General features: G+C 42.1%; 1 protein-coding gene across 1 annotated transcript; it reads right to left on the bottom strand.

The window, feature by feature from the left end:
- Nucleotides 1-19,574: 19,574 nt before the first annotated feature.
- Nucleotides 19,575-21,557, bottom strand: LOC135553832 (fatty acid-binding protein, liver-type-like). The gene is made up of 4 exons (XM_064985794.1): nt 21,491-21,557; nt 20,280-20,452; nt 19,816-19,908; nt 19,575-19,625 (listed from the first exon to the last, which is right to left on the bottom strand). The coding sequence occupies exons 1-4, from the start codon at nt 21,555-21,557 to the stop codon at nt 19,575-19,577; spliced, it is 384 nt and encodes a 127-aa protein (XP_064841866.1).
- Nucleotides 21,558-22,774: the final 1,217 nt, after the last annotated feature.

The following is a 22,774-nucleotide window of genomic DNA, read 5'->3' as shown; positions in this document are numbered from 1 at the left end:
GAATAAAGTATATGGGACTGATTTTAAGAAATGTTGCTTAATTAATTAGATTAATATTATGGTGTTTCTATTCCAAGAAAAACGAACCCTCTGGGTTTCCGTTAGGATGGAACGGAAAATATTTCACTGTACAATGTGACGGTCGGGAGTAGGCTACAGTACTTCATTTAGCTAAAGAATCCCTGTGTTGTGCGGGCACGTGGGAGACTGGGGTTCAATTTCCCCGACAGGAAGGAAGGAGTCCTTGTAAATAAGAATTTGTTCTTAATGGACTTGCCTAGTTAAATAAAGGTTACCCTAAGAGCATAACATTTCTACACACAAATTTTCTAATTCTAGTCTAACCAATATCCAAACGGAGATTCAGTGAAAATAAATATCTCATTGATTTATCAAGACCAGTCCCCATGCTTGTCTCAGAGCAGCGCAAAACAGTGCTAAAATAGTTGTAGGCTTATTGCTTCAAATCCTTCTAGACTTCAATATGCTCTTTAAATAAATAAGACCTACACCACTTTTAACAGCACATTACTCAACACGAGTGAGACTCATGTCGCCTACGGTAGGCCTACAGTATATTGAAAAATATGACGTGACTCTCCGCAAATAATTACATATAGAGGATTGAAAGATTCTAAATTAAAACCAAAAGCCGCCTCATGGGTCTCCCGGTGGCGGCCGGCACGGGTATCTGTAGCAACACATTTTGCATTGCGATGTGGTGATTTAGACAGCTGCGCCACTGGGGAGGCCCCATCCACAAATGACCAAAATACAGACAGGTGTTGGTCAAGGTATATTGTTATGCTAATAGACCAAAATGGGTTATTATAATATTGTGCATGGTGTCCAGGTCAGAATAACCAAAACATTTCTTTGATAAAGACTATCAGAAAGAATGTTGGTACTTATTTATTTTGAGTCACTCAGCTTTATATAGGTGCCGCCAAGATAATAAACAGATCACTGACCATTTCGAATCCCACCGTACCTTCTCCGCTGTGCAATCCGGTTTCCGAGCTGGTTACGGGGGCACCTCAGCCACGCTCTAGGTACTAAACGATATCATAACCGCCATCGATAAAAGACAGTACTGTGCAGCCGTCTTCATCGACCTGGCCAAGGCTTTCGACTCTGTCAATCACTGTATTCTTATCGGCAGACTCAACAGCCTTGGTTTCTCTAATGACTGCCTCGCCTGGTTCACTAACTACTTCTCAGATAGAGTTCAGTGTGTCAAATCAGAGGGCCTGTTGTCCTGACCTCTGGCAGTCTCTATGGGGGGTACCACAGGGTTCAATTCTCGGGCCGACTCTTTTCTCTGTATATATCAACGATGTCGCTCTTGCTGTGGGTGATTCTCTGATCCACCTCTACGCAGACAACACCATTCTGTATACATCTGGCCCTTCTTTGGACACTGTTAATAAACCTCCAAACAATCTTCAATGCCATACAACACTCCTTCCATGGCCTCCAACTGCTCTTAAACGCTAGTAAAACTAAATGCATGCTTTTCAACCGATCGCTGCCCGCACCCGCCCGCCCGACTAGCACCACTACTCTGGACGGTTCTTACTTAGAATATGTGGCCAACTACAAATACCAGCGACCTGTATGCTCTCGTCGGCTGGCCCTCGTTACATATTCGTCGCCAGACCCACTGGCTCCAGGTCATCTATAAGTCTTTGCTAGGTAAAGCTCTACCTTAACTCAGCTCACTGGTCACGATAACAACACCCACTCGTAGCACGTGCTCCAGCAGGTATATCTCACTGGCCATCCCCAAAGCTAACACCTCTTTGGCCGCCTTTCCTTCCAGTTCTCTGCTGCCAATGACTGGAATGAATTGCAAAAATCGCTGAAGTTGGAGACTTATATCTCCCTCACTAACTATAAACATCAGCTATCGGAGCAGCTAACCGATCACTACAGCTGCGCACAGCCTATCTGTAAATAGCCCATCCAATCTACCTACCTCATCCCCATATTGTTTATATTTACTGTTTTGCTCTTTTGCACACAAGTATTTCTACTTGCACATCATCATCTGCACATCTATCACTCCAGTGTTCATTTGCTAAATTGTAATTACTTCGCTACTATGGCCTATTTATTTCCTCCTCACGCCATTTGCACACACTGTATATAGATTTTTTTCCCTATTGTCCCTATTCCATGTGTAACTCTGTGTTGTTGTTTGTGTCGCACTGCTTTGCTTTATCTTGGCCAGGTCGCAGTTGTAAATGAGAACTTCTCAACTGGCCTACCTGGTTAAACTGGCCTACCTGGTTAAATAAAGGTGATATATATATATATATATTAAATGACTGTGCCATCAACTTGATAATATATAACACTATTTTGGAGGTTATTTTGTTTTCAAAAAAACAAAAGTGAGCGATTGTAATCTGAATAATGGCCAAAATAATATTTGTAAAGGCAAAGTCCCTATGGGACTCCCAATCACGGTTGGATGTGATTCATTATAATAATACATTTTGTAGTATAATTTGTTTAGTCTTTTCTGGTGGATTAAACTGAAATTGCAACCAATCATGGCCGGTTGTGAAACAGCCAACCTAACTAAGAAATACATTTGACGATAGAATTATCCCCCTACCCTCCTTCTAGGCAAGTCTATTGTCCAACTACCTGCTAATAGCCATAATGGCACTGTACAACGTGACCGTGTGAGTTTGAAAAAGTATTTTCCAGTAAACAACCATTTGTTTACCTGCATTAGACAACTTTGTTCCAATATTTCTGTAATTCAGTGATATTTATTCCTTCATAGTAATTCATTATGGATCCATAACTAAATAAACATCGGCTTCTAAAAGAGTATCTTTTATCATTATTTAATTAACGAAAGCATAAAGATGACATTATTAGTTACATTGTTTTAGTTTGACTTAGTGCAGACTGGCACTAAGAACAGCGGGAACATTTCCCTAGTCAGCTCCCTTACAGTGACCCTTACAGTGTTACTCTGTGCTACCCAGTGTGGCTCCATGCTTTTATATAATTCAAAATGAATAATAATAGTTTATTTAAAAAATAACAATATTTTGGAGATTATTCCATATAACGTAAAATGAGTGAGAAAAAGGCCATTCTTGAACATCGGGTGACATTTTTACTAATTTGTAAATAAAGCCAGTTTGCTATTTAGAATTATTTATTTATATCACGTTTCAGGTAAGACCCAGATGCAGACAATGTTGAATTAGCAACAGTTTATTAAATCAACAGGGGCAGGCAAACGACAGGTCAAGACAGGCAGGGGCGGAGTAATCCAGATAGGTGTGGCAAAGGTACAGGAATGCAGGCAGGCTCAGGGTCTGGGCAGGCAGAAAACTAGAAAACAGGAACAATCGAGAGACAAGAACAGAGGGGAAAACGATGGTAGGCTTGACGAAACAAAAGGAACTGGCAACAGACAAACAGAGAACACAGGTATAAATACACAGGGGATAATGGGGAAGATGGGCGACACCTGGAGGGGGGTGGAGAAAATCCCCAAAAGGCAAAACAGATCAGGGTGTGACAATTTATTTTTTTAGAGGGAGAGAAACCAAACACCTACAGTCGTCTCATGAGTCCCCCAGTCAAGGCCGGCACAGGTATTGAACCAGCATCAGCACAGCTTGCACTGCTATGCAGCGTCTTAGACCGTTGCACCACTCTGTACAATGTGACCGGTCGGGAGTGGGCTACACTACTACAGTAAGAGCAAAATAATTCTAATAAAATAAAATAATAAAAACCTTAGTGTAACTGCAGTTTAAGTAAGTAATACTGAAGTCGTGCACAATTATCAGTTTCTATTTAGGTTTATGTCACCCATTCATTGTCAGTTAGAGAGACAGTAGGCCCCAAAAGCATAATCAGTGCTCTAACTCCCCCTTGTGCTGGTCTGGAACAATGAAGTGATGACGCAGGGTATTGTACTAAACCATAAATTACCTCTAAGTACAGCAGCAAAATCGCAAATATTTTAGTGGAGCAACCACTGTATGCAACGTCCAATATTTATATTTATTTAGCCTTTATTTCACCAGGTAAGACATTGCGAACACATTATCTTTTACAATAAGGACCTGACCAAGATTGAGCAATGAACTGTGCAGAATAGCAAACATTCAGTTACTATTAGTTACTATTCAGGTTGTTTCTGAACTTATAAATTACTCATGTGTGTGTGTGAATGTGTGTGTGTGTGCGCGAGTGCGTATCTTTGTGCAGCTTGAGTGGGCGCTTAGGTCCTGCCTACAAGGCAGTGAGTGAGAGCGCGGCAAAGAGGCACGTGCTGCTATGAAGTGTGGTTGTGTGTGCGTAGGTACACAATTGTGGACAACTACACCAGGTTACATCTTGCTACTCTTGTACCTTTCAATCTGCAATGAAATTTAGATGGAGCGATTGCTAACCAACTCTCCCCTGCGGTCAAGACATTACAGACTGCAATGTGTGACGGCATACAGTATTCAACAGTACCCTCAATGCATTGACATGAGAGAGGAAGAGAAGATGAGAGAGAGAGAGAGAGAGAGAGAGAGAGAGAAAGAATGAGTCGCTCCTGCCAGATAGGCTATAACCCCCACTCCATGTCCTTCTACACTATTTAATTCCACTCGGATAAGCTATAGTAGCAGCCTAACTAACACACGATCTCTCTACTGATATGGTCTCCTTTACTCTCACCCGTGATTCTATCCACATCTCTCATCCCTCCCACCTTCTCTCTCCATCTCAACGTGACTATATCAGGATTCGAAAAGCACGACTGGGTTTCCTGAAACACGAACAGTTATTATTAGATTGAAATGATTACAGTTGAAGTCAAATAACACGTATTTGTCATTGTCTGAGCCGCTTTGATGTAGCCTGGGATACCGTATCGAACCATTACATCCGTATGCCCTGTCTATAACATAGCCTACTCACTGTTTTCAGCACCACTGTTGGTTTCGAGACACGATGATCGTAACAGCCGTTTGTTCGTTAAAAATAGCCTTGGCCCCGTTCCGGTCGGTTCTGAAGGATAATGAAATGTTGTCAGTGGATGTTTTTTTCCCCCGCTAATAGTCGCAGTCGGTGTTGTATTGATGATGGAGGCAGCAGATGACGCGATAATCAGCTGTAACCAAACAACCAAGACACGCCTATTCTTCTGCACGACAGAAACGCCCCTTTTTGCACCACTCAACCATACAAGAGCAAAGACTACAGGCTACTGTCATCATCTATCAATCAAAAGTATTGGAAATAGCTGTAATCATATTTTTGACCACCTATAGTCCTTTAAATACAATTTGTCTGGGATGGCGCAATTAAAGGAATTTGGGATATATTTCTACCAGTATTATTGACTCTAGGTGCAAATGTGCAAATACCAGCATACCACTGGGAATAATCCACTTGACGGCCCCTCCAATGAGAAAATAATGGGAAATTCTTGCCATCTCTGAGCCCCACCCATAGAGAATGATAGAGGCCTCTAGTGGCAAAAATGCAATTTTAGCATGGGCAGGGCCTTTGAGGGCTTCCACCATGCTTCCGACATTTTAATTAGTCAAAGTAGTGAACTGGGGAGGGATTCCTCTGAGTTATAGCCTCCACGCGCTGCCCATGCAGTCACAGATGATATAATGCACACAACTTGCCTAAGCTTCCCCCATTTCTCCTTCACCCAAATCCAGATAACTGATGTTCTGAAAGAGCTGTAAAATCTGGACCCCTACTAATCAACTGGGCTAGACAATCTGGACCTTCTCTTTCTAAAATATCCACTGCAATTGTTGCAACCCTTATTACTAGCCTGTTCAACCTCTCTTTTGTATCGTCTGAAATTACCAAAGAAGCTTTCCATTGGAAAGCTGCCGAGGTCATCCCCCTCTTCAAAGGGGGAGACACTCTAGACCCAAACTGTTACAGACCTATATCTATCCCACCCTTCCTTTCTAAGTTCTTCGAAAGTCAAGTCAGAAGGCCTGTTGTCCGGACCTCTGGCAGTCTCTATGTGGATGCCACAGGGTTCAATTCTCAGGCCGTCTCTTTTCTCTGTATACATCAATGATGTCGCTCTTGCTGCGGGTGATTCTCAGATCCACCTCTACTCAGACGAAACCAGTCTGTATACTTCTGTCCCTTCTTTGGACACTGTGTTAACTAACCTCCATACAACTCTCCTTCTGTGGCCTTCAACTGCTCTTAAAAGCAAGTAAAACTAAATGCATGCTCTTCAACCGATCGCTGCCCGCACCTGCCCGCTCGTCTAGCATCACTACTCTGGACGGTTCGGACTTAGAATATGTGGACAACTACAAATACCTAGGTGTCTGGCTAGACTTTACACTCTCCTTCCAGACTCACATTAAGCATCTCCAATCCAAAATGAAATCTAGAATCGGATTCCTATTTTGCAACAAAGCATCCTTCACTCATGCTGCCAAACATACCCTCATAAAAATTACTATCCTTGACTTCGGCAATGTTCTTTACAAAATAGCCTCCAACACTCTAATTACCAAAACTGGATGCAGTCTATCACAGTGACACCCGTTGTGTCACCAAAGCCCAATATACCACCCACCACTGCGACCTGTATGCTCTCGTTAGCTGGCTCTCGTTGGCTGGCCCTCGCTTCATATTTGTCACCAAACCCACTACTGGCTCCAGGTCATCTATAACTCTTTGCTAGGTAATGCCCCACCTTATCTCAGCTCATTGGTCACCATAGCAGCACCCACCAATACCACCCTCTCCAGCAAGGTATATTTTACTGGTCACCCCCAAAGCCAATTCCTCCTTTGGCCGCCTTTCCTTCCAGTTCTCTGCTGCCAATGACTGGAACGAATTGCAAAAATCACTGAAGCTGGAGACTCATATCTCCCTCACTAACTTTAAGCATCAGCTGTTTGAGCAGTTTACAGATCATTGCACCTGTACATAGCCCACCTGTAAATAGCCCATCCAACTACCTCATCCCCATATTGTTATATTTTTTGCTCCATTGCACCCCAGTATCTTTACTTGCACATTCATCTTCTGCACATCTGTCACTCCAGTGTTTAATTGCTAAATTGTAATTACTTCACCACTACGGCCTATTTATTGCCTTACCTCCCTAATCTTACCTCATTTGCACACACTGTATATAGACTTTTCTATTGTGTTATTGACTGTATGTTTGTTTATTCCATGTGTAACTCTGTGTTGTTGTTTGTGTCAAACTGCTTTGCTTTATCTTGGCCAGGTCACAGTTGCAAATGAGAACTTGTTCTCAACTGGCCTACCTGGTTAACCTCTTACATCTATGGGGGCGCTATTTCATTTTTGGATGAAAAACGTTCCCGTTTTAAACAAGATATTTTGTCACAAAAAGATGCTCGACTATGCATATAATTGATACCATTCGAAAGAAAACACTCTGACGTGTCCAGAAATCGTGAGCTTCAGGCAAAACCAAGATGAGATGGCATCCAGGAAATGACAAGGATTTTTGAGGCTCTGTTTTCCATTGTCTCCTTATATGGCTGTGAATGCGAGAGGAGTGAGTCAACCCTTTCTGTCGTTTCCCCAAGGTGTCTGCAGCATTGTGACGTATTTGTGGGCAGATCATTGGAAGATTGACCATAAGAGACCACATTTACCAGGTGTCCGCCCGGTGTCTGCGCCGAAATTGGTGCGCAAAGTCACCTGCCAGTATTTTTCCATGCGATACAGAGAGGAAAGCAAGCTTCCACGAACTGCATATCAATGAAGAGATATGTGAAAAAACACCTTGAGGATTGATTCCAAACAACGTTTGCCATGTTTGGTCGATATTATGTAGTTAATCCGGAAAAAGTTTTACGTTGTAGGTGACTGAATTTTCGGTTCGTTTCGGTAGCCAGACGCAATGTACGATTTCTCCTACACACAGACGCTTTCAGGAAAAACTGCGCATTTGGTATGTAACTGAGAGTCTCCTCATTGAAAACATCCGAAGCTCTTCAAAGGTAAATGATTTTATTTATTTGGTTATCTGGTTTTTGTGAAAATGTTGCGTGCTAAATGCTACTCAAAATGCTATGCTAGCTTTGCATACTCTTACACAAATTAGTCAATTTCTATGGTTCAAAAGCATATTTTGAAAATCTGAGATGACAGTGTTGTTAAGAAAAGGCTAAGCTTGAGAGCAGACGCATTATTTTCATTTTATTTGCGATTTTCAGAAATCGTTAACGTTGCGTTATGCTAATGAGCCTGAGGCTTTAGTCACAAACCCGGATCCGGGATGGGGAGTTTCAAGAAGTTAAATAAAGGTTAAATATTTTTTTTTAATTAAAAAATAAAGAGTCCTCTATATATCTCTATGGCTTCGACTCTTTCATGCTGAACTCATCATTTTCGGCAGTTATATGCAACAACAAAACATTATTTATAAAAAAACAATCAATTAATATGTTTTTTGAACACTATCATTTGTTTGTGAGCATGATAGCTATTGCCGTTAGCCATTCTCAACGGGTTCAAAGCACATGAACGCACACAACTCGTTACTCGTTTCCAGTTTCCAGTAATATTTTCTGAGTTTCCAACTTATGAACGCAGCATATGGATGGATAACCATTAGCTGAGAGCGTGAGGGACAGTTTTGCCACAGATAGAACAACGAGACAGATATTTCACTGGATGTATAAATGTGAAGCATTCGGTTGGCGTTTCCACTCACTACCAAATATGGTGCTGAGAGGAAGCCCAGTGGCTGGAAGTGGTAGAAGATAGAGTGAGATGGATTTTGGCCGACATTCTGCAAATTTTCTCATCAGTGAATACAGTTTTTCAATACAGTTTTCAGTTTCCAGTCCGTCATTTTAAATAATAATTTGTTCCTAACTGACTTGCCTAGTTAAAGGTTAAATACAAAATAAAAAAATCCCAAACTAGAATATGATACAGAGTGGACTAAGTTTTGTAGACTTTAACCTTTGCCAAATTCTCTAAAAATTGCGTTGTTTAGGAGTGCAAGGGCAAATTTAGTTATTAAAGGACATCATGCTAATTAGAAGCATGCTGGAAACCTTGTGGATGTAGCCTAATATAGCCGAACATTCTGATAACTCTATGGAGCCCTAATTGCTCTTAAACAGATTCTGTGTAAAACAAGCCGTGACAAACTTTCTGGAGAATTGTACTTCAGGGTAACAGAGATGAATGGAGCCCCAAACATGACAATCTCTCTCAAGTGATACCAACACGTTGGAGTTGCCATGGAAACATGCTTCGTCTGCTCTGTGATCATGTCAAGCAGATGGGGAAGGGGTTGCAATGCAGCACGGAAGAGGAGAGGGATGAGAGTGTATGTGAAGAAGAAGAAGAACGTATTGCCCAGTTTTATCTCGATCCCAAAAGAACTGGATATCCTTTATGTAATAGAAATGAAGGTGACACTGAAATGTGACATAACAGGTGCCATAAGTTGACAGGAAACAGAGAGATCAGTGATAACCTGAAACCCGGAAATAATGCATTGTCTGACTGCACCATGTGTGGAGGCTGCAATCTGCATGGTGACTAAGGCAGGTTGGAGATGCATCCTAGGATGTGGTTATGGATACGAACATAGAAGGGAGATAGCCACATTAATGTTCTGCTATAAAAAAAAGATATTGTGAGGTTAACATTGTTATATGCGTAGCCTACAGTAAACACAGGCTGTTAAGTGAAAAAGTGAAAACCCATAATTAACTGCATTTGTTTACTAGCGTGCAGCTACATAGTTTTTTTTATTTTTTAAGTTGATGTGCCTCATGGTTTGCACTGGTCGTGTCAGTGTCCTCTATAGCTGGCAGCTCTGTTGTTAGTGTACATGAAGCAAGGGTTATGGGACAAGAGGAAAGTGTGGGGGATTGGCACGTGAAAGTTAAAAAAACTGAGTCTCAGCATCCCCCTGTTACTGTGGAATTGCCCATATCTCATATAGGTCATACAGTATGTTAATGATACCTTTAAATATGTCATATCCTGTCAATTTCCTTCAAATCTGAGTCCCTTTAACATATTATTCACAAAATGAAAAATATTGTTTGTCAATTTGTTTGTCATGGATGAAAAGAATCATAATGTTTTCCCATTTCATGACACGTAACATTCTGTGACACAATATTAAACTGGCCAACTAACAACATCTAATCGATATCTCAGGATGTATCTTAAGACATTAAGTCATGCAAAATATAGCATCCACACAAGATAGTGTTAGTTCTGCCTGAGTGCAATGCCCATTCCATCATAAAAGACACTCATCTCTCATCGGCAAAACCCACAATCCCTCTCGTTGCATATTCTCCTCTCCTCCACTCATCAGCGCTAATCTCTCTCTTTGTTCCTTTCTAGTCCGAGGATGCAGGCTGATCTGATGTCCATGTCCAGCCTCCTCTTTTCTGACTCCAACAGCGCGGCTTTGGCCGCATAATGGCAATGCAGGTGAGTTCTTTCTTTGTTTCTGTCTGTCCGTCAATCCATCTGTGGAGAAACCAGACCACTGTCAGAAAAGTACAGTAACTATAAATACTCCCCAATGTATTTGATCTACCAGGTGGTGTGCAAGGCTCCAGCCTGGCCCGGTCTTTCTCCTGCTGGCTCGGTCTGGGGACCAGCTAAGATTGCAGAGGGAGGATCTGGAGGATTCTGTGGTGGTTCAGGGGGGGCTGGTGGTCTGCTGTGTTCCTGCAGACCTGAGCAGGAGAGAGGGGGTGGAGGAGATTGGGTTGTCCGGGAAGAGGTCACGCTCAATATCGATCATATGCCGCTCATCAACAACACCGGTGAGATGCCTTCTTGCTCTCTTCCTGTTTCTACTCTCTGCTGCTGATTGCTGGTGAGAGAGTGGTTATAATCAATTAGTGTTGAACACGAACTACAGAAAATTCACATGCAACTTGAACTATCACACAAATCTTGCACAGGAGATTTGCATGGATATTGGGGTAACTCATCTCTGTTCTCCGTGCAGGCCTGCCTCCACTGGTGCTGTACTGTACAGGGAAGGCTGCCTGAGAGATGTTGTTCAGAGACTTGGCTGAGGAGGAACGAGGTCTCAGGGTGCTCAATTATGCTCCAGGTGATATCACAGGGACACAACTATAGAATTAAAAGTTAGTGGAATAGACATTACAAAGCAATGACTGGCAGCAAATGTAGGGTGTTAATAATAATGTGTCAGAATTAGCTGCAATTCTAATGAATGGTTCCTCAGATATCATCTGATTCCATTTGGCCCTACCCAAATCCCTCTGCTACTGTGTGTTCCCACAGATCTCTGGACATGTATATGCAGGCGGAGGCATGGCAGGGCTCATTGGATGTGCATCTGTCCTGGACCTCCATGAATGCACAGGGACAGCTGCTGACCTGGCCTTATGCTATCCTACTTGACACCCCACCTAGTCAGAGGGTCATATATATATATAAAAGAGAGAGAGAGAGAAGAGAAACTGCCAGAACACGGTGGAGGAAAGGAGATAGTGGGTAATGGGTTAAAGTAAAGACAAACTATTGTACTTATACAACTTGTTTGATCACCGTATTGATTTATTAGTTACAGTATCTGCTACTACTGTACCATGGTTGTATTTACTGCAAAATGTACATTGCATTTGGAAAGTATTCAGACCCCTTGACTTTTTCCATCAATCTACACACAATACCCCATAATGACAAAGGGAAAACACATTTAGAAATCTTTGGAAATGTATTAAAAATAAAAAAACTGAAATATCACATGTACATAAGTATTCAGACCCTTTACTCAGTTCTTTGTTGAATCACCTTTGGCAGCAATTACAGCCCTGAGTCAATCAATCAATCACATTTATTTATATAGCCCTTCTTACATCAGCTGATGGCACAAAATGCTGTACAGAAACCCAGCCTAAAACCGCAAACAGCAAGCAATGCAGGTGTAGAAGCATGGTGGTTAGGAAAAACTCCCTAGAAAGGCCGGAACTTAGTAAGAAACCTAGAGAAGAACCAGGCTATGAGGGGTGGCCAGTCCTCTTCTGGCTGTGCCGGGTGGAGATAACAGAACATGGCCAAGATGTTCAAATGTTCATAGATGACCAGCAGGGTCAAATAATAATAAATCACAGTGGTTGTCGAATGTGCAACAGGTCAGCACCTCAGGAGTAAATGTCAGTTGGATTTTCATTGCCGATCATTCAGAGTATCTCCACCGCTCCCTCTGTCTCTAGAGAGTTGAAAACAGCAGGTCTGGGACAAAGTAGCACGTCTGGAAACAGGTCAATGTTCCATAGCTGTAGGCAGAACAGTTGAAACTGGAGCAGCAGCAGGACCGGATGGACTGGGGACAGCAAGGAGTCATCCGGCCAGGTAATACTGAGGCATGGTCCTAGGGATTAGGTACTCTGAGTGAAAAAGTGAGAGAGAGCATACTTAAATTCACACTGGACCCCAGATAAGACAGGAGAAATACTCTATATATAACAGACTGACCCTAGCCCCCGTGTCACATTCTGACCTTTATTCCTTTGTTTTGTCTTTATTTAGTATGGTCAGGGCGTGAGTTGGGGTGGGCAGTCTATGTTAGTTTTTCTATATTTTCTATTTCTGTTTGGCCTTATATAGTAATCAGAGGCAGCTGTCTATCGTTGTCCCTGATTGAGAACCATATTTAGGTAGCCTGTTTTCCTTTGTGTTTTGTGGGTGGTTGTTTTCAGTCTTTGTACCAGTCATAACTGTTTTGGTTGTTTCTTTGTGTTTTTGTTATTCAGTGTTCAGTTTTGAGTATTATTAAAAGCCATGAACACTTACCACGCTGCACCTTTCGGGGTTCGGGAGACAATGTGGCCCCGTCCGACGATACCCCAGGACAGGGCCAAACAGGCAGGACATAACCCCACCAACGTTGCCAAAGCACAGCCCCCACACCAGAGGGATATCTTCAATGTACTATCTTAAGACAAGGCCGAGTATAACCCACAAAGATCTCCCCCACGGCACGAACCCAAGGAGGGGGCGCCAACCCGGACAGGAAGATTATTTAGTGCTTTCTCCGGGTAGCCAGAAAGTAGAGCATTGCAGTAGTCTAACCTTGAAGTGAAAAAAGGATGGATTCATTTTTTTTACAGAATGTTTGGACAGAAAGTTTCTGATTTCTGCAATGTTACGTAGATGGAGAAAAGCTGTCCTTGAAACAGTCTTGATATGTTGGTAAAAGGAGAGATTAGGGTCCAGGGAAAAGCAGAGGTCCTTCACAGTTTAATTTGAGATGACTGTACAACCATCAAGATGAATTGTCAGATCCAACAGAAGAAATCTCTTTGCTTCTTGCGACCTAGAACTAGCATCTCTGTTTTGTCCGAGTTCAAAAGTAAAACATTTGCTGCCATCCACTTCCTTATGTCTGAAACACAGGCTTCCAGGTGAGGGAAATTTTGGGGCTTCACCATGGTTCATCGAAATGTACAGCTGTGTGTCGTCTGCATAGCAGTGAAAGAGTTAGAATATATAGTGAAAACAATAGTGGTCCTAAAACGGAGCCTTGAGGAACATCGAAATTTACAGTTGATTTGTCAGAGGACAAACCATCTACAGAGACAAACTGATATCTTTACGTCAGATGAGATCGAAACCAGGCCAGAATTTGTCGGTGTAGACCAATTTGGGTTTCCAATCTCTCCAAAGGAATGTGGTGATCTATGCTATCAAAAGCAGCACTACGGCCTAGGAGCACGAGGACAGACACAGAGCCTCGGCCTGACGCCATTAAAAAGTCATTTACCACCTTCACACGTGCAGTCTCAGTGCTATGATGGGGTCTAAAACCAGACTGAAGCGTTTTCTATACATTGTCTTCAGGAAGGCAGTGTGTTGCTGTGCAACAACTTTTTCATTTTTTTGAGAGGAATGGGAGATTCAAAATAGGCTGAGAGTATTTTATATTATCTGGGTCAAGTTTGGATTTTTTCAAGAGAGGCTTTATTACTGCCACTTTTAATGAGTTTGGTACACATCCAGTGGATAGAGAGCTGTTAGGAGGGCCAAGCACAGAAAGCAGCTTTTTCAGTAGTTAATTGGAATAAAGTCCAGTATACAGCTTGAGGATTTGGAGGCCGTGATTATTTTCATCAATGTGTCAAGAGATATAGTATTAGAAAACTTGAGTGTCTGCCTTGATCCTAGGTCCTGGCAGTGTGGTGCACAACTCAGGACAACTGAGCTCTGGAGGAATACGCAGATATAAAGAAGAGTCCGTAATTTGCTTTCTAATGATCATGATCTTTTCGTCAAAGACGTTCAGGAATTTATCACTGCTAAAGTGAAAGCCATCCTCTCTTGGGGAATGCTGCTTTTTAGTTAGCTTTGCGACAATATCAAAAATACATTTTGGATCGTTCTTATTTTCCTCAATTAGGTTGGAAAAATAGGATGATCGAGCAGCAGTGAGGGCTCTTCAATAATGCATGGTACCGTCGTTCCACGCTAGCTGGAAGATTCCGGTTTGTGTGACCATTATCGTTCCAGTTTTCTGGAAGCTTGCTTCAGACCTCGGGTATACCAGGGAGCTGTTTTCTTATGACAAAGGTTTTTTTTGTTTAGGGGTGCGACTGCATCTAGTGTATTACACAATGTTAAATTGAGTTCCCCAGTTAGGTGGTTAACTGATTTTTGTACTCTGGCATCCTTGGTAGGTGGAGAAAGTCTGGAAGGGCATCTAGGAATCTTTGGGTTGTCCGAGAATTTATTGCACGGCTTTTGATGATCCTTGGTTGGGGTCTGAGCAGATTATTTGTTGCAATTGCAAACATAATAAAATGGTGGTCCGATATTAAAGGATTATGAGGAACAACCTTTAGATCCACAACATTTATTCCATGGGACAACACTAGGTCCAGACTGACTGTGGCAGTGAGTAGGTCCGGAGATTTGTTGGACAAAACCCAAAAGCCTTTTGGAGTGAGTGAATATTAAAGTCACAAAAATTTGAATATTATCTGTCATTATTATGACTACAAAGTCCGATAGGAATTCAGGGAAGTCAGTGAGGAATGTTGTATATGACCCAGGAGGCCTGTAAACAGTACCTATAAAAAGCGATTGAGTCGGCTGCATAGATTTCATGACTAGAAGCTCAAAAGACAAGGACGCAGACGCAAAAAAAATGTTTTATTGAAATTTGCTATCTTAAATGTCTGAAACACCGTCACCTTTGCGGGATGCGCGGGGATATGGTCACTAGTATAACCAGGAGGAGAGGCCTCATTTAACATAGTAAATTCATCAGGCATCAGCAATGTTTCAATCAGGCCAATCACATCAAGATTATGATCAGTGTTTAGTTCAATGACTGACTGCCTTGCAAGTGAGGGATCTGACAATAAGTAGCCCTATTTTGCGATATCACAATCTCTTTCAATAATGACAAGAATGGAGGAGGTCTTTATTCAAGTGAGATTGCTAAGGTGTACACTGCCATGTTAAGTTTTGCCCAACCTTAACCGAGGCACAGGCATGATGTCAATGGGGATAGCTGAGCTGACTACACTGACAGTGCTAGTGGCAGACTCCACTAAGCTGCCTGGCTGGCCTGCACCCTCTCTCATTGTGGAACTAGGGTTAGAGCCCTGTCAATGATCGTAGATAAGATGAGAGCACCCCGCCAGCTAGGATGGAGTCCGTCACTCCTCAGCAGGCCAGGATTGGTCCTGTTTGTGAGTGAGTCCCAGAAAGAGGGCCAATAATCCACAAATTATATATTTTGGGAAGGGCAGAAAACAGTTTCCCAGCGATTTGAGTTGTGAGACTGCTGTAGAGCTCATCATTCCCCTAACTGGGAGGAGGCCAGAGACAATTACTCGAGGCCGACATCTTTCTAACTGATTTACACACTGAAGCTATGTTGCACATGGTAACTTCTGACCGTTTCATCCTAATATCGTTGGTGCCAACGTGGATAACAATATGTCTATACTCGCCAGTTTTAGCCTCAGCCAGCACCATCTTCAGATTAGCCTTAAAGTCGGTAGCCCTGCCCCCTGTTAAACAGTGTATGATCGCAGGTTGATTCGTTTTAAGTCTAATACTTTGGGTAATGGAGTTGCCAATGACTAGGGTTTTCTATTTGTCAGAGCTCGGCCTCTGACTCGTTGCTTAATGGGGAGAACCGGTTGAAAGTTTGTTTAATGACCGACACCGGTTGAGCTTTCCTACAGCATTTCCTTCCAGAAGCCATGAGAAAGTTGTCCGGCTGCAGGGACTGTGCGAGGGGATTTATACTACTATATGTACTTACTGGTGGTACTGATGCTGTTACATCCTTTCAGACACTTAATTTACCCTTGCCTAATGATTGCGTCTGAAGCTTGAATTGCAGCACAGCCATCCCCACCGTAAAATGATTGTTCTCCTGTATTTTATGAGTACAGCAACTGCAATTAGATAAATGTTACTACTAAGCTTAGGCTGGTGGAGGTCCTGACGAACACGTCCAGATAAAGCGTCCGGGTTGAAAAGGTTGAATGAAAAAGTTGGAGGGAAAAAAAATAAATATAAAAAGAACCATTTAAAAAGTAAAAATCGTCAAGTTGGCAGGTAGCGAAGTAAGGTTAGCCACAAACCGCACGTTAGTGGAATTGACGCCAAACAAGCATGTGAGGAAGAGTTTTTGGGTATGACGCTACAAGCTTGGCACACCTGTATTTGGGGAGTTTCTCCTATTATTCTCTGCAGATCCTCTCAAGCTCTGTCGGGCTGGATGGGGAGCATCGTTGCACAGCTATTTTCAGGTCTCTCCAAAGAAGTAAGATCGGGTTCAAGTCCGGGCCACTCAAAGTCCCGAAGCCACTCCCGCATTGTCTTGGTTGTGTTTAGGGCTGTTTCCTAGTTGGAAAGTGAACCTTTGCCCGAGTCTGAGATCCTGAGCGCTCTGGAACAGGTTTTCATCAGGGATCTCTATACATTGCCCCCAGATTTGTGCCTTGACACAATCCAGTCCCGGAGCTTTACGGACATTCCTTCGACCTGATATAGGTGTGCGCCTTTCCAAATCATGTCCAATCAATTGAAGTTACCGTTGGTGGACTCCAATCAAGTTGTAAAAACGTCAAGGTTATGCAAAGGAAACAGGATGCACCTGAGCTCAATTTTGAGTCTTATAGCAAAAGTTTGAAATACTTATGTAACTAAGGATGTGCAAACATTTCTAAAAACCTGTTTTTGCTTTATCATTATGGGGCAGTGTGTAGATTGTTGAGGGGAAAAAAATGTAATCAATTTCAGTATGAGGCTGTATGTCACACCCTGACCATAGTTTACTTTGTATGTTTTGGTTGGTCAGGGTGTGATCTGAGTGGGCATTCTATGTTGGATGTCTTGTTTGTCTATTTCTATGTCTGGCCTGATATGGTTCTCAGAGGCAGGTGTTAGTCATTGTCTCTGATTGGGAACCATATTTAGGTAGCCTGGGTTTCACTGTTTGTGGGTGATTGTTCCTGTCTGTGTTTTGCACCAGATAGGGCTGTTCGGTTTTCGTACATTTGTTAGTTTAATAGTGTATAGTTTCCTTATTAAATAAAATGAATCACAACTACGCTGCATTTTGGTCCGCTCCTCCTTCCCACAACAAAAGCCGTGACACTAACGTAACAAAATGGCAAAAAAGTCAAGGGGACTTTCTGACGATTTCCCGAATGCACTTTAACTCAGTAAAATCTTGGAACAAAAATATAAAATGCAACAATTTCTATGTGTGTTTGTACACATCTATAGGGGCGTGGATCAGAAAACCAGTCAGAATCTTGTGTGACCACTATTTAAGTCAAGCAGCGCAACATCACTTTTGCAGAGAGTTGATCATGCTGTTCATCAGTGCCTGTGGAATGTTGTCATCTCAAACATGCTCAATGGGTGACATGTCAAGTGAGTATGCAGAACATGGAAGAACTGGGAAATTTTCAGCTTCCAGGAACATGGGGGCTTGCGTTCTTGCAGAAACATGAGGTGATGGCAGATAAATTGAACACCAAATCCTCCAGGTCATGGTATTTCTGCACATTCAAACTGCCATAGATTAAATGCAATTGTGTTTGTCCGTAGCTTTTGCACACCCATATCCTAAACGCACCGTCAACATGGGGCACTCTGTTCACGTCAGCAAACCGCTGATAAACTCGTGAAGAGTAAACTTCTCCAGCGTGCCAGTGAAATTGAGCATTTGCCCAATGGAGTCTGCGACGACGTCGAACTGCAGTTAGGTCAAGACCCTGGTCACGACGACCATGTAGATGAGCTTCCGCAAGACGATTTGACCATTTGAGCAGAAATGCATCAGTTCTGCAAACCCAGTTGCATCAGCTGCCCGGGTGGCAGTTCTCAGATGATCCCGTAGGTAAAGTCAGATGTGGAGGGCTGGCGTGGGTACACGGTCTGCGGTGGGGAGACCGGTTCGACATAGTGCAGAGTTCTTTAAAATGGTAGAGAAATTAACATTCAATCCTGTCAACCACTGGTGGCCATTCCTGCAATAACCATGCCAATTGCACGCTCCCTGAACTTGAGACATCCTTGGCGCTGTGACAAAGAAAAAAAGCACTTGAGTGACTTCTCCCCAGCGCAAGGTGGACCGATGTAATGATCATGCCTTCAAATCAGTATCTTGCTATGCCAAAACAGATGGCTGGATTATCTTGGCTAAAGGATTAATGCTTACTAACAGGGATGTAAACCATTAAATGCAATTTGTGCTTGAGGACAACTTCACGAATTATCAGTACGTGAAACATGGGACTAACAATTCATGTTGCATTTCTATTTTTGCACAGTACAAAAGGGATTACTATTACTTTGTTAGTAAACTATACCATCTGAACCAGTTTGCCCTTGGGATGGCAACTAGAGAGGGGGGGGGGGGGGGGTTGACATACTGGCATGTCAACCTGCAGAGAACCCACACATCCCAGCAAAGATCTGGAGTTAAGACATGAAACACACGGGACGACCTGCAAGACTGAAATGCCTCTGACATGATCCCGCCATGCTTTGCAGACCGAGAGGAGTTGAGAATACGCATGCAGGAGTCCCTGAAGAAATAGTAAATGAGCAGGAACAAACCAAATGAAGCAGACATCAAGAAACAAACCACCAGCAGAAGTACTGACCTAACAGTATATACACCTGGAGATGAGGTCACATTATCAGAGGAATCAACCCATACAGTCATTACTCCTCACCCACCATACCTGGAAAATCAGTCACCCTCACCTTCAGCCCCTTGTCAGCTACACCGGTGAGAAACTAGTGACAGCAAAGCCTTAAAATAAAATTTTAGCCCAGCAGTATTTAAATTAAGTAATCACGTTAATTGTTTAGAAATATGTTGGGCAGCATATACTGTTTAAATTAACTTTACTATTGTATTGAATCCCACTGAGTTAAGTCACATTCTTCCAACTCAAATGGAAAGTTCATTGCAGAACCTAAATTTCCCTGAAGTTCTACCCACGTAAATAATATTTTGAGAACAGAACATTGCTTTCACATTTTATTAATCCAAACAGTGCAGTAGATCATATTCGTTTGCTGATCCTCTTGTAAGCAATGCCCGCGACAGTCATGGTCTGAAAAGAGAAAGAGCATGTACTAGATCCATTTAATCATTACTCAGATCCATTTAATCATTACTCAGTAATTCTACCCCAGTAGAGCAGGCTTCCGCTGTAATTAGAACATAGGGGGCAGCAAAGACTATCCCTTTTTTTAACTGTATAAATTAACCCTAAAATAGTGTCATTTATGCCCCGGACTCACGTTGACGAGGGTGTTTGCATCTGCTAGCTCTGTGACAGAGTCGATCCCCTTCAGGGAGACCTTCAGCTTGTTACCTTCCCTCATCACCACAGACTGGAAAACAGGAGAGCTGTTTAATGTTAGGCATGTTCGGTCAACTTGCGGTCAACTCGCGCCAATTTATTAGGCCTACAGATGGCCATATATGGAGAAAACATTTGACTGTGTGCAACAGGTGTGAGTTGATTATGACATGTAAACTGCTATAAAGTGTGTGGGGGGGGGGGGGGGTGGGGGGGACTTAAATGCTGTAGTATTTGGACATAATGTAACTACTAACCCAACATCACTGGGACATGAACTAACCATAGTGACCCCACATCAGCTGAACTTATAGTTAGATACTGGCTGTATTTGTAGGGAGATGGATAAACCCAGGCTACATGTATGAAACTCATGGTTGGGTTGTGACATGCGCCACCCACATTGACCCTCTCCCCGGTCAGCGTCTCGAGTGCCGTCTCCTGGCCAATGGTGAAGGAGTTGGTGAGGATCTTTGTCCCCGTGGTGACAGTCACCTTGAAGTGGTCTCCAGTCTCCTCAATCTCAGAGATGCTCTTGATGTCTTTGCCCTCCTGGATAAGCTCATCAGGGAGACCTACATGCATGAGTGTGAGAGTCATGAATTGCGTTTTATATACACCAAAAAGTTTGAAATCAGACATGAACACTGAATTACTGAAGCAAAACTCATTTAAAAATATGGAAACAAAATTAAATGCGTCAGCTAGCGCTTCACGTTCTGAGAGGCATAGGTTTGTTAGAGCCATTTTGCATACCCCGTTCTGGTAATGTGCAGAACTGCTTAGGAACAGTCAGCACATTTAAGGAACATTTCTTGGCATTTCCTTACTTTATCAGAACATGTCCTGAAAGGTAAAACCTTTAACTTAAGGCAATGTTCAACTCATTTGACATTGGAAATGTTCAAGTTGTTCAGCAAACCTGAACATTCACCTGTGGGAATAACAGTAGTCCAGCATAATGTTCTGTAGATTCTCAATTCTATTTGAAGTCATGTTCTCAAAATATTAAAATGAGTAACGTTCTAAGAAAAAAAACATGCGGATCTCAGCCGTCAACAAAATGCCATCCTCTTGTTAAGTGTGTGGACCTTGCCCTATAATTGTCCACACCTTATTCTAATGAGTGCTTGTTCCCTTTGAATAGACTAAAATTGAACCACTTTGCATGAGTTACAAAAAAAACATTGCATGTCAAATCCATCCTGGTGGCAGAGTGGAGTAATTCCATGGATAAAAGGACAAGAACAAAGGTTTGAGTCACTGACACCATGCCACAATAGATTAATATCCATGGGTCCCATCTGTGCTTGAAGTGAGTTAACCCAAACTAAGAGAGAAGTGCAATTAAATTCTTCATGAATTTCAGCAAGTTTCTCAGAAACCTCAATGACCTAGAAGTTGTTCTCAGAAGGATAATAAAACATGATAAGTCTTAATTATCACATCTGCTCAGCGTCCAAGGAATCTAATGTGCTAGCTTTGTTTGCTACTCGATTAACCGTTGTATCAGCAATCACCATTGAACATCATTACTGAAAGGAATACAACATCTGAAATTAACACCCCAAGTCTAATCACGTCACACATGTACAAACAACAGCAAGACTTACCAATAGCCTTCATGAAAGGCTCAAAATTGTCATGTGTCTCCAGCTGGTATTTCCCTGAGAAAGACATGATGACTATAAGGTAGAGACAACCTCAGCTCCCTCTTTATACCCTCATCTATGCACCCCTGAAATCATCATTAACTAACTAAAGGTGTCTACAATTGAGTACCCCTCCCCCTCATATCAGTCAAGGGAAACTAATCTACATCGCAATGGTCAACTTTATTGTAAGCAGGCTCATCATTGTAATACAAGTGTATGGATCAATCAACACATTTCAAATTCAACTTGACTTTATCTCCCTAACCACCTGTGTTGAAGTTGAACTAGGCTACACCTGCACTTTGAGTTGATTGAGTTGAGATGTTTATTTGACTCCCTGCACTGTAAAAAAGTTGAACCAATGTACAATTGTAAGGCAACCAGCTGCTATAGGATTGTGAGTTTGTTTCACATTTGGAAATATAGCTGAACCAACATACAGTGTTGCCTTCCAAAGACAAACATTAAATTGTAATTCAACTCAACAAGTTTTTATACATTCAGCCCACTGTGAGCAAAGTTTGTTGAGTGAACAAACATTCACCCATTAGCTCAATGTCTCGTCCTTCTGAAGTCCACCCAACTCACAGAACAATGCTGATTAAGCAATTGGTTAAGTTGGCTTTTTTACAGTGTGCACCATTTGTACTGTCCTTACTTATATCTGTTTGTATGTCAGTGTGTGCATCATATACTATCTTTGAAATATGGTGCAATCAGTAGATGTCTCTATGTGTTCTCTGATCTATCTCATCTTGATCTGTGTGCTGAGACTGAACCAATAAGAGCTCCTGTAGTCCTGAGAACATGGACTCTTCCTCTCTATGTTTAAAGACCGGTTTAACATAGAAATACACAAAGCGGAATGGACATGGTTGAACCTTGTGGAGGTTATTCAGAGACTTGACTAATGCATGGTATAATTGCTTTAAGACATATGAGTAGACAGAAGACATTCATTCTGAATTTAGTTCTATAGGTCTATTAATTATATTTCTATGATTCTGACCAAGTTATATCAATATTATAAATCTACACCAATGTAGTAATGATAAAAGCTTTTTGTCAAGGTTTATATCTGAAACCCAAGGTCACTATCCCAGGGCCAGACTTACTGCTACTACATGGTAGACAGTGAGAGATTCAGCTGGTGGACCAGACTTAAGGACACTTTACACCAGTTGCAGAATGTAAAAAAACTAACATAAACAAATAATAATAAAAGCTGATGCACAAAACATT

The sequence above is a fragment of the Oncorhynchus masou genome, chromosome 1 (genome assembly GCF_036934945.1).
Source record: "Oncorhynchus masou masou isolate Uvic2021 chromosome 1, UVic_Omas_1.1, whole genome shotgun sequence".
In the NCBI taxonomy this organism is placed as follows: Eukaryota; Metazoa; Chordata; class Actinopteri; order Salmoniformes; family Salmonidae; genus Oncorhynchus; species Oncorhynchus masou.
Note: the sequence above shows the minus strand (reverse complement) of the source record. Positions and strands in the feature narration are given on the sequence as shown.

What these genes read in the sequence shown, in the direction of transcription:
- LOC135553832 (XM_064985794.1), bottom strand. Translation starts at nt 21,557, where the DNA reads ATGTCTTTCTCAGGGAAATACCAGCTGGAGACACATGACAATTTTGAG. An exon ending in GCCTTTCATGAAGGCTATTG is followed by an intron (nt 20,453 to 21,490) that starts GTAAGTCTTGCT and finishes TCATGCATGTAG; the next exon opens with GTCTCCCTGATGAGCTTATC. An exon ending in TGACCGGGGAGAGGGTCAAT is followed by an intron (nt 19,909 to 20,279) that starts GTGGGTGGCGCA and finishes CCTGTTTTCCAG; the next exon opens with TCTGTGGTGATGAGGGAAGG.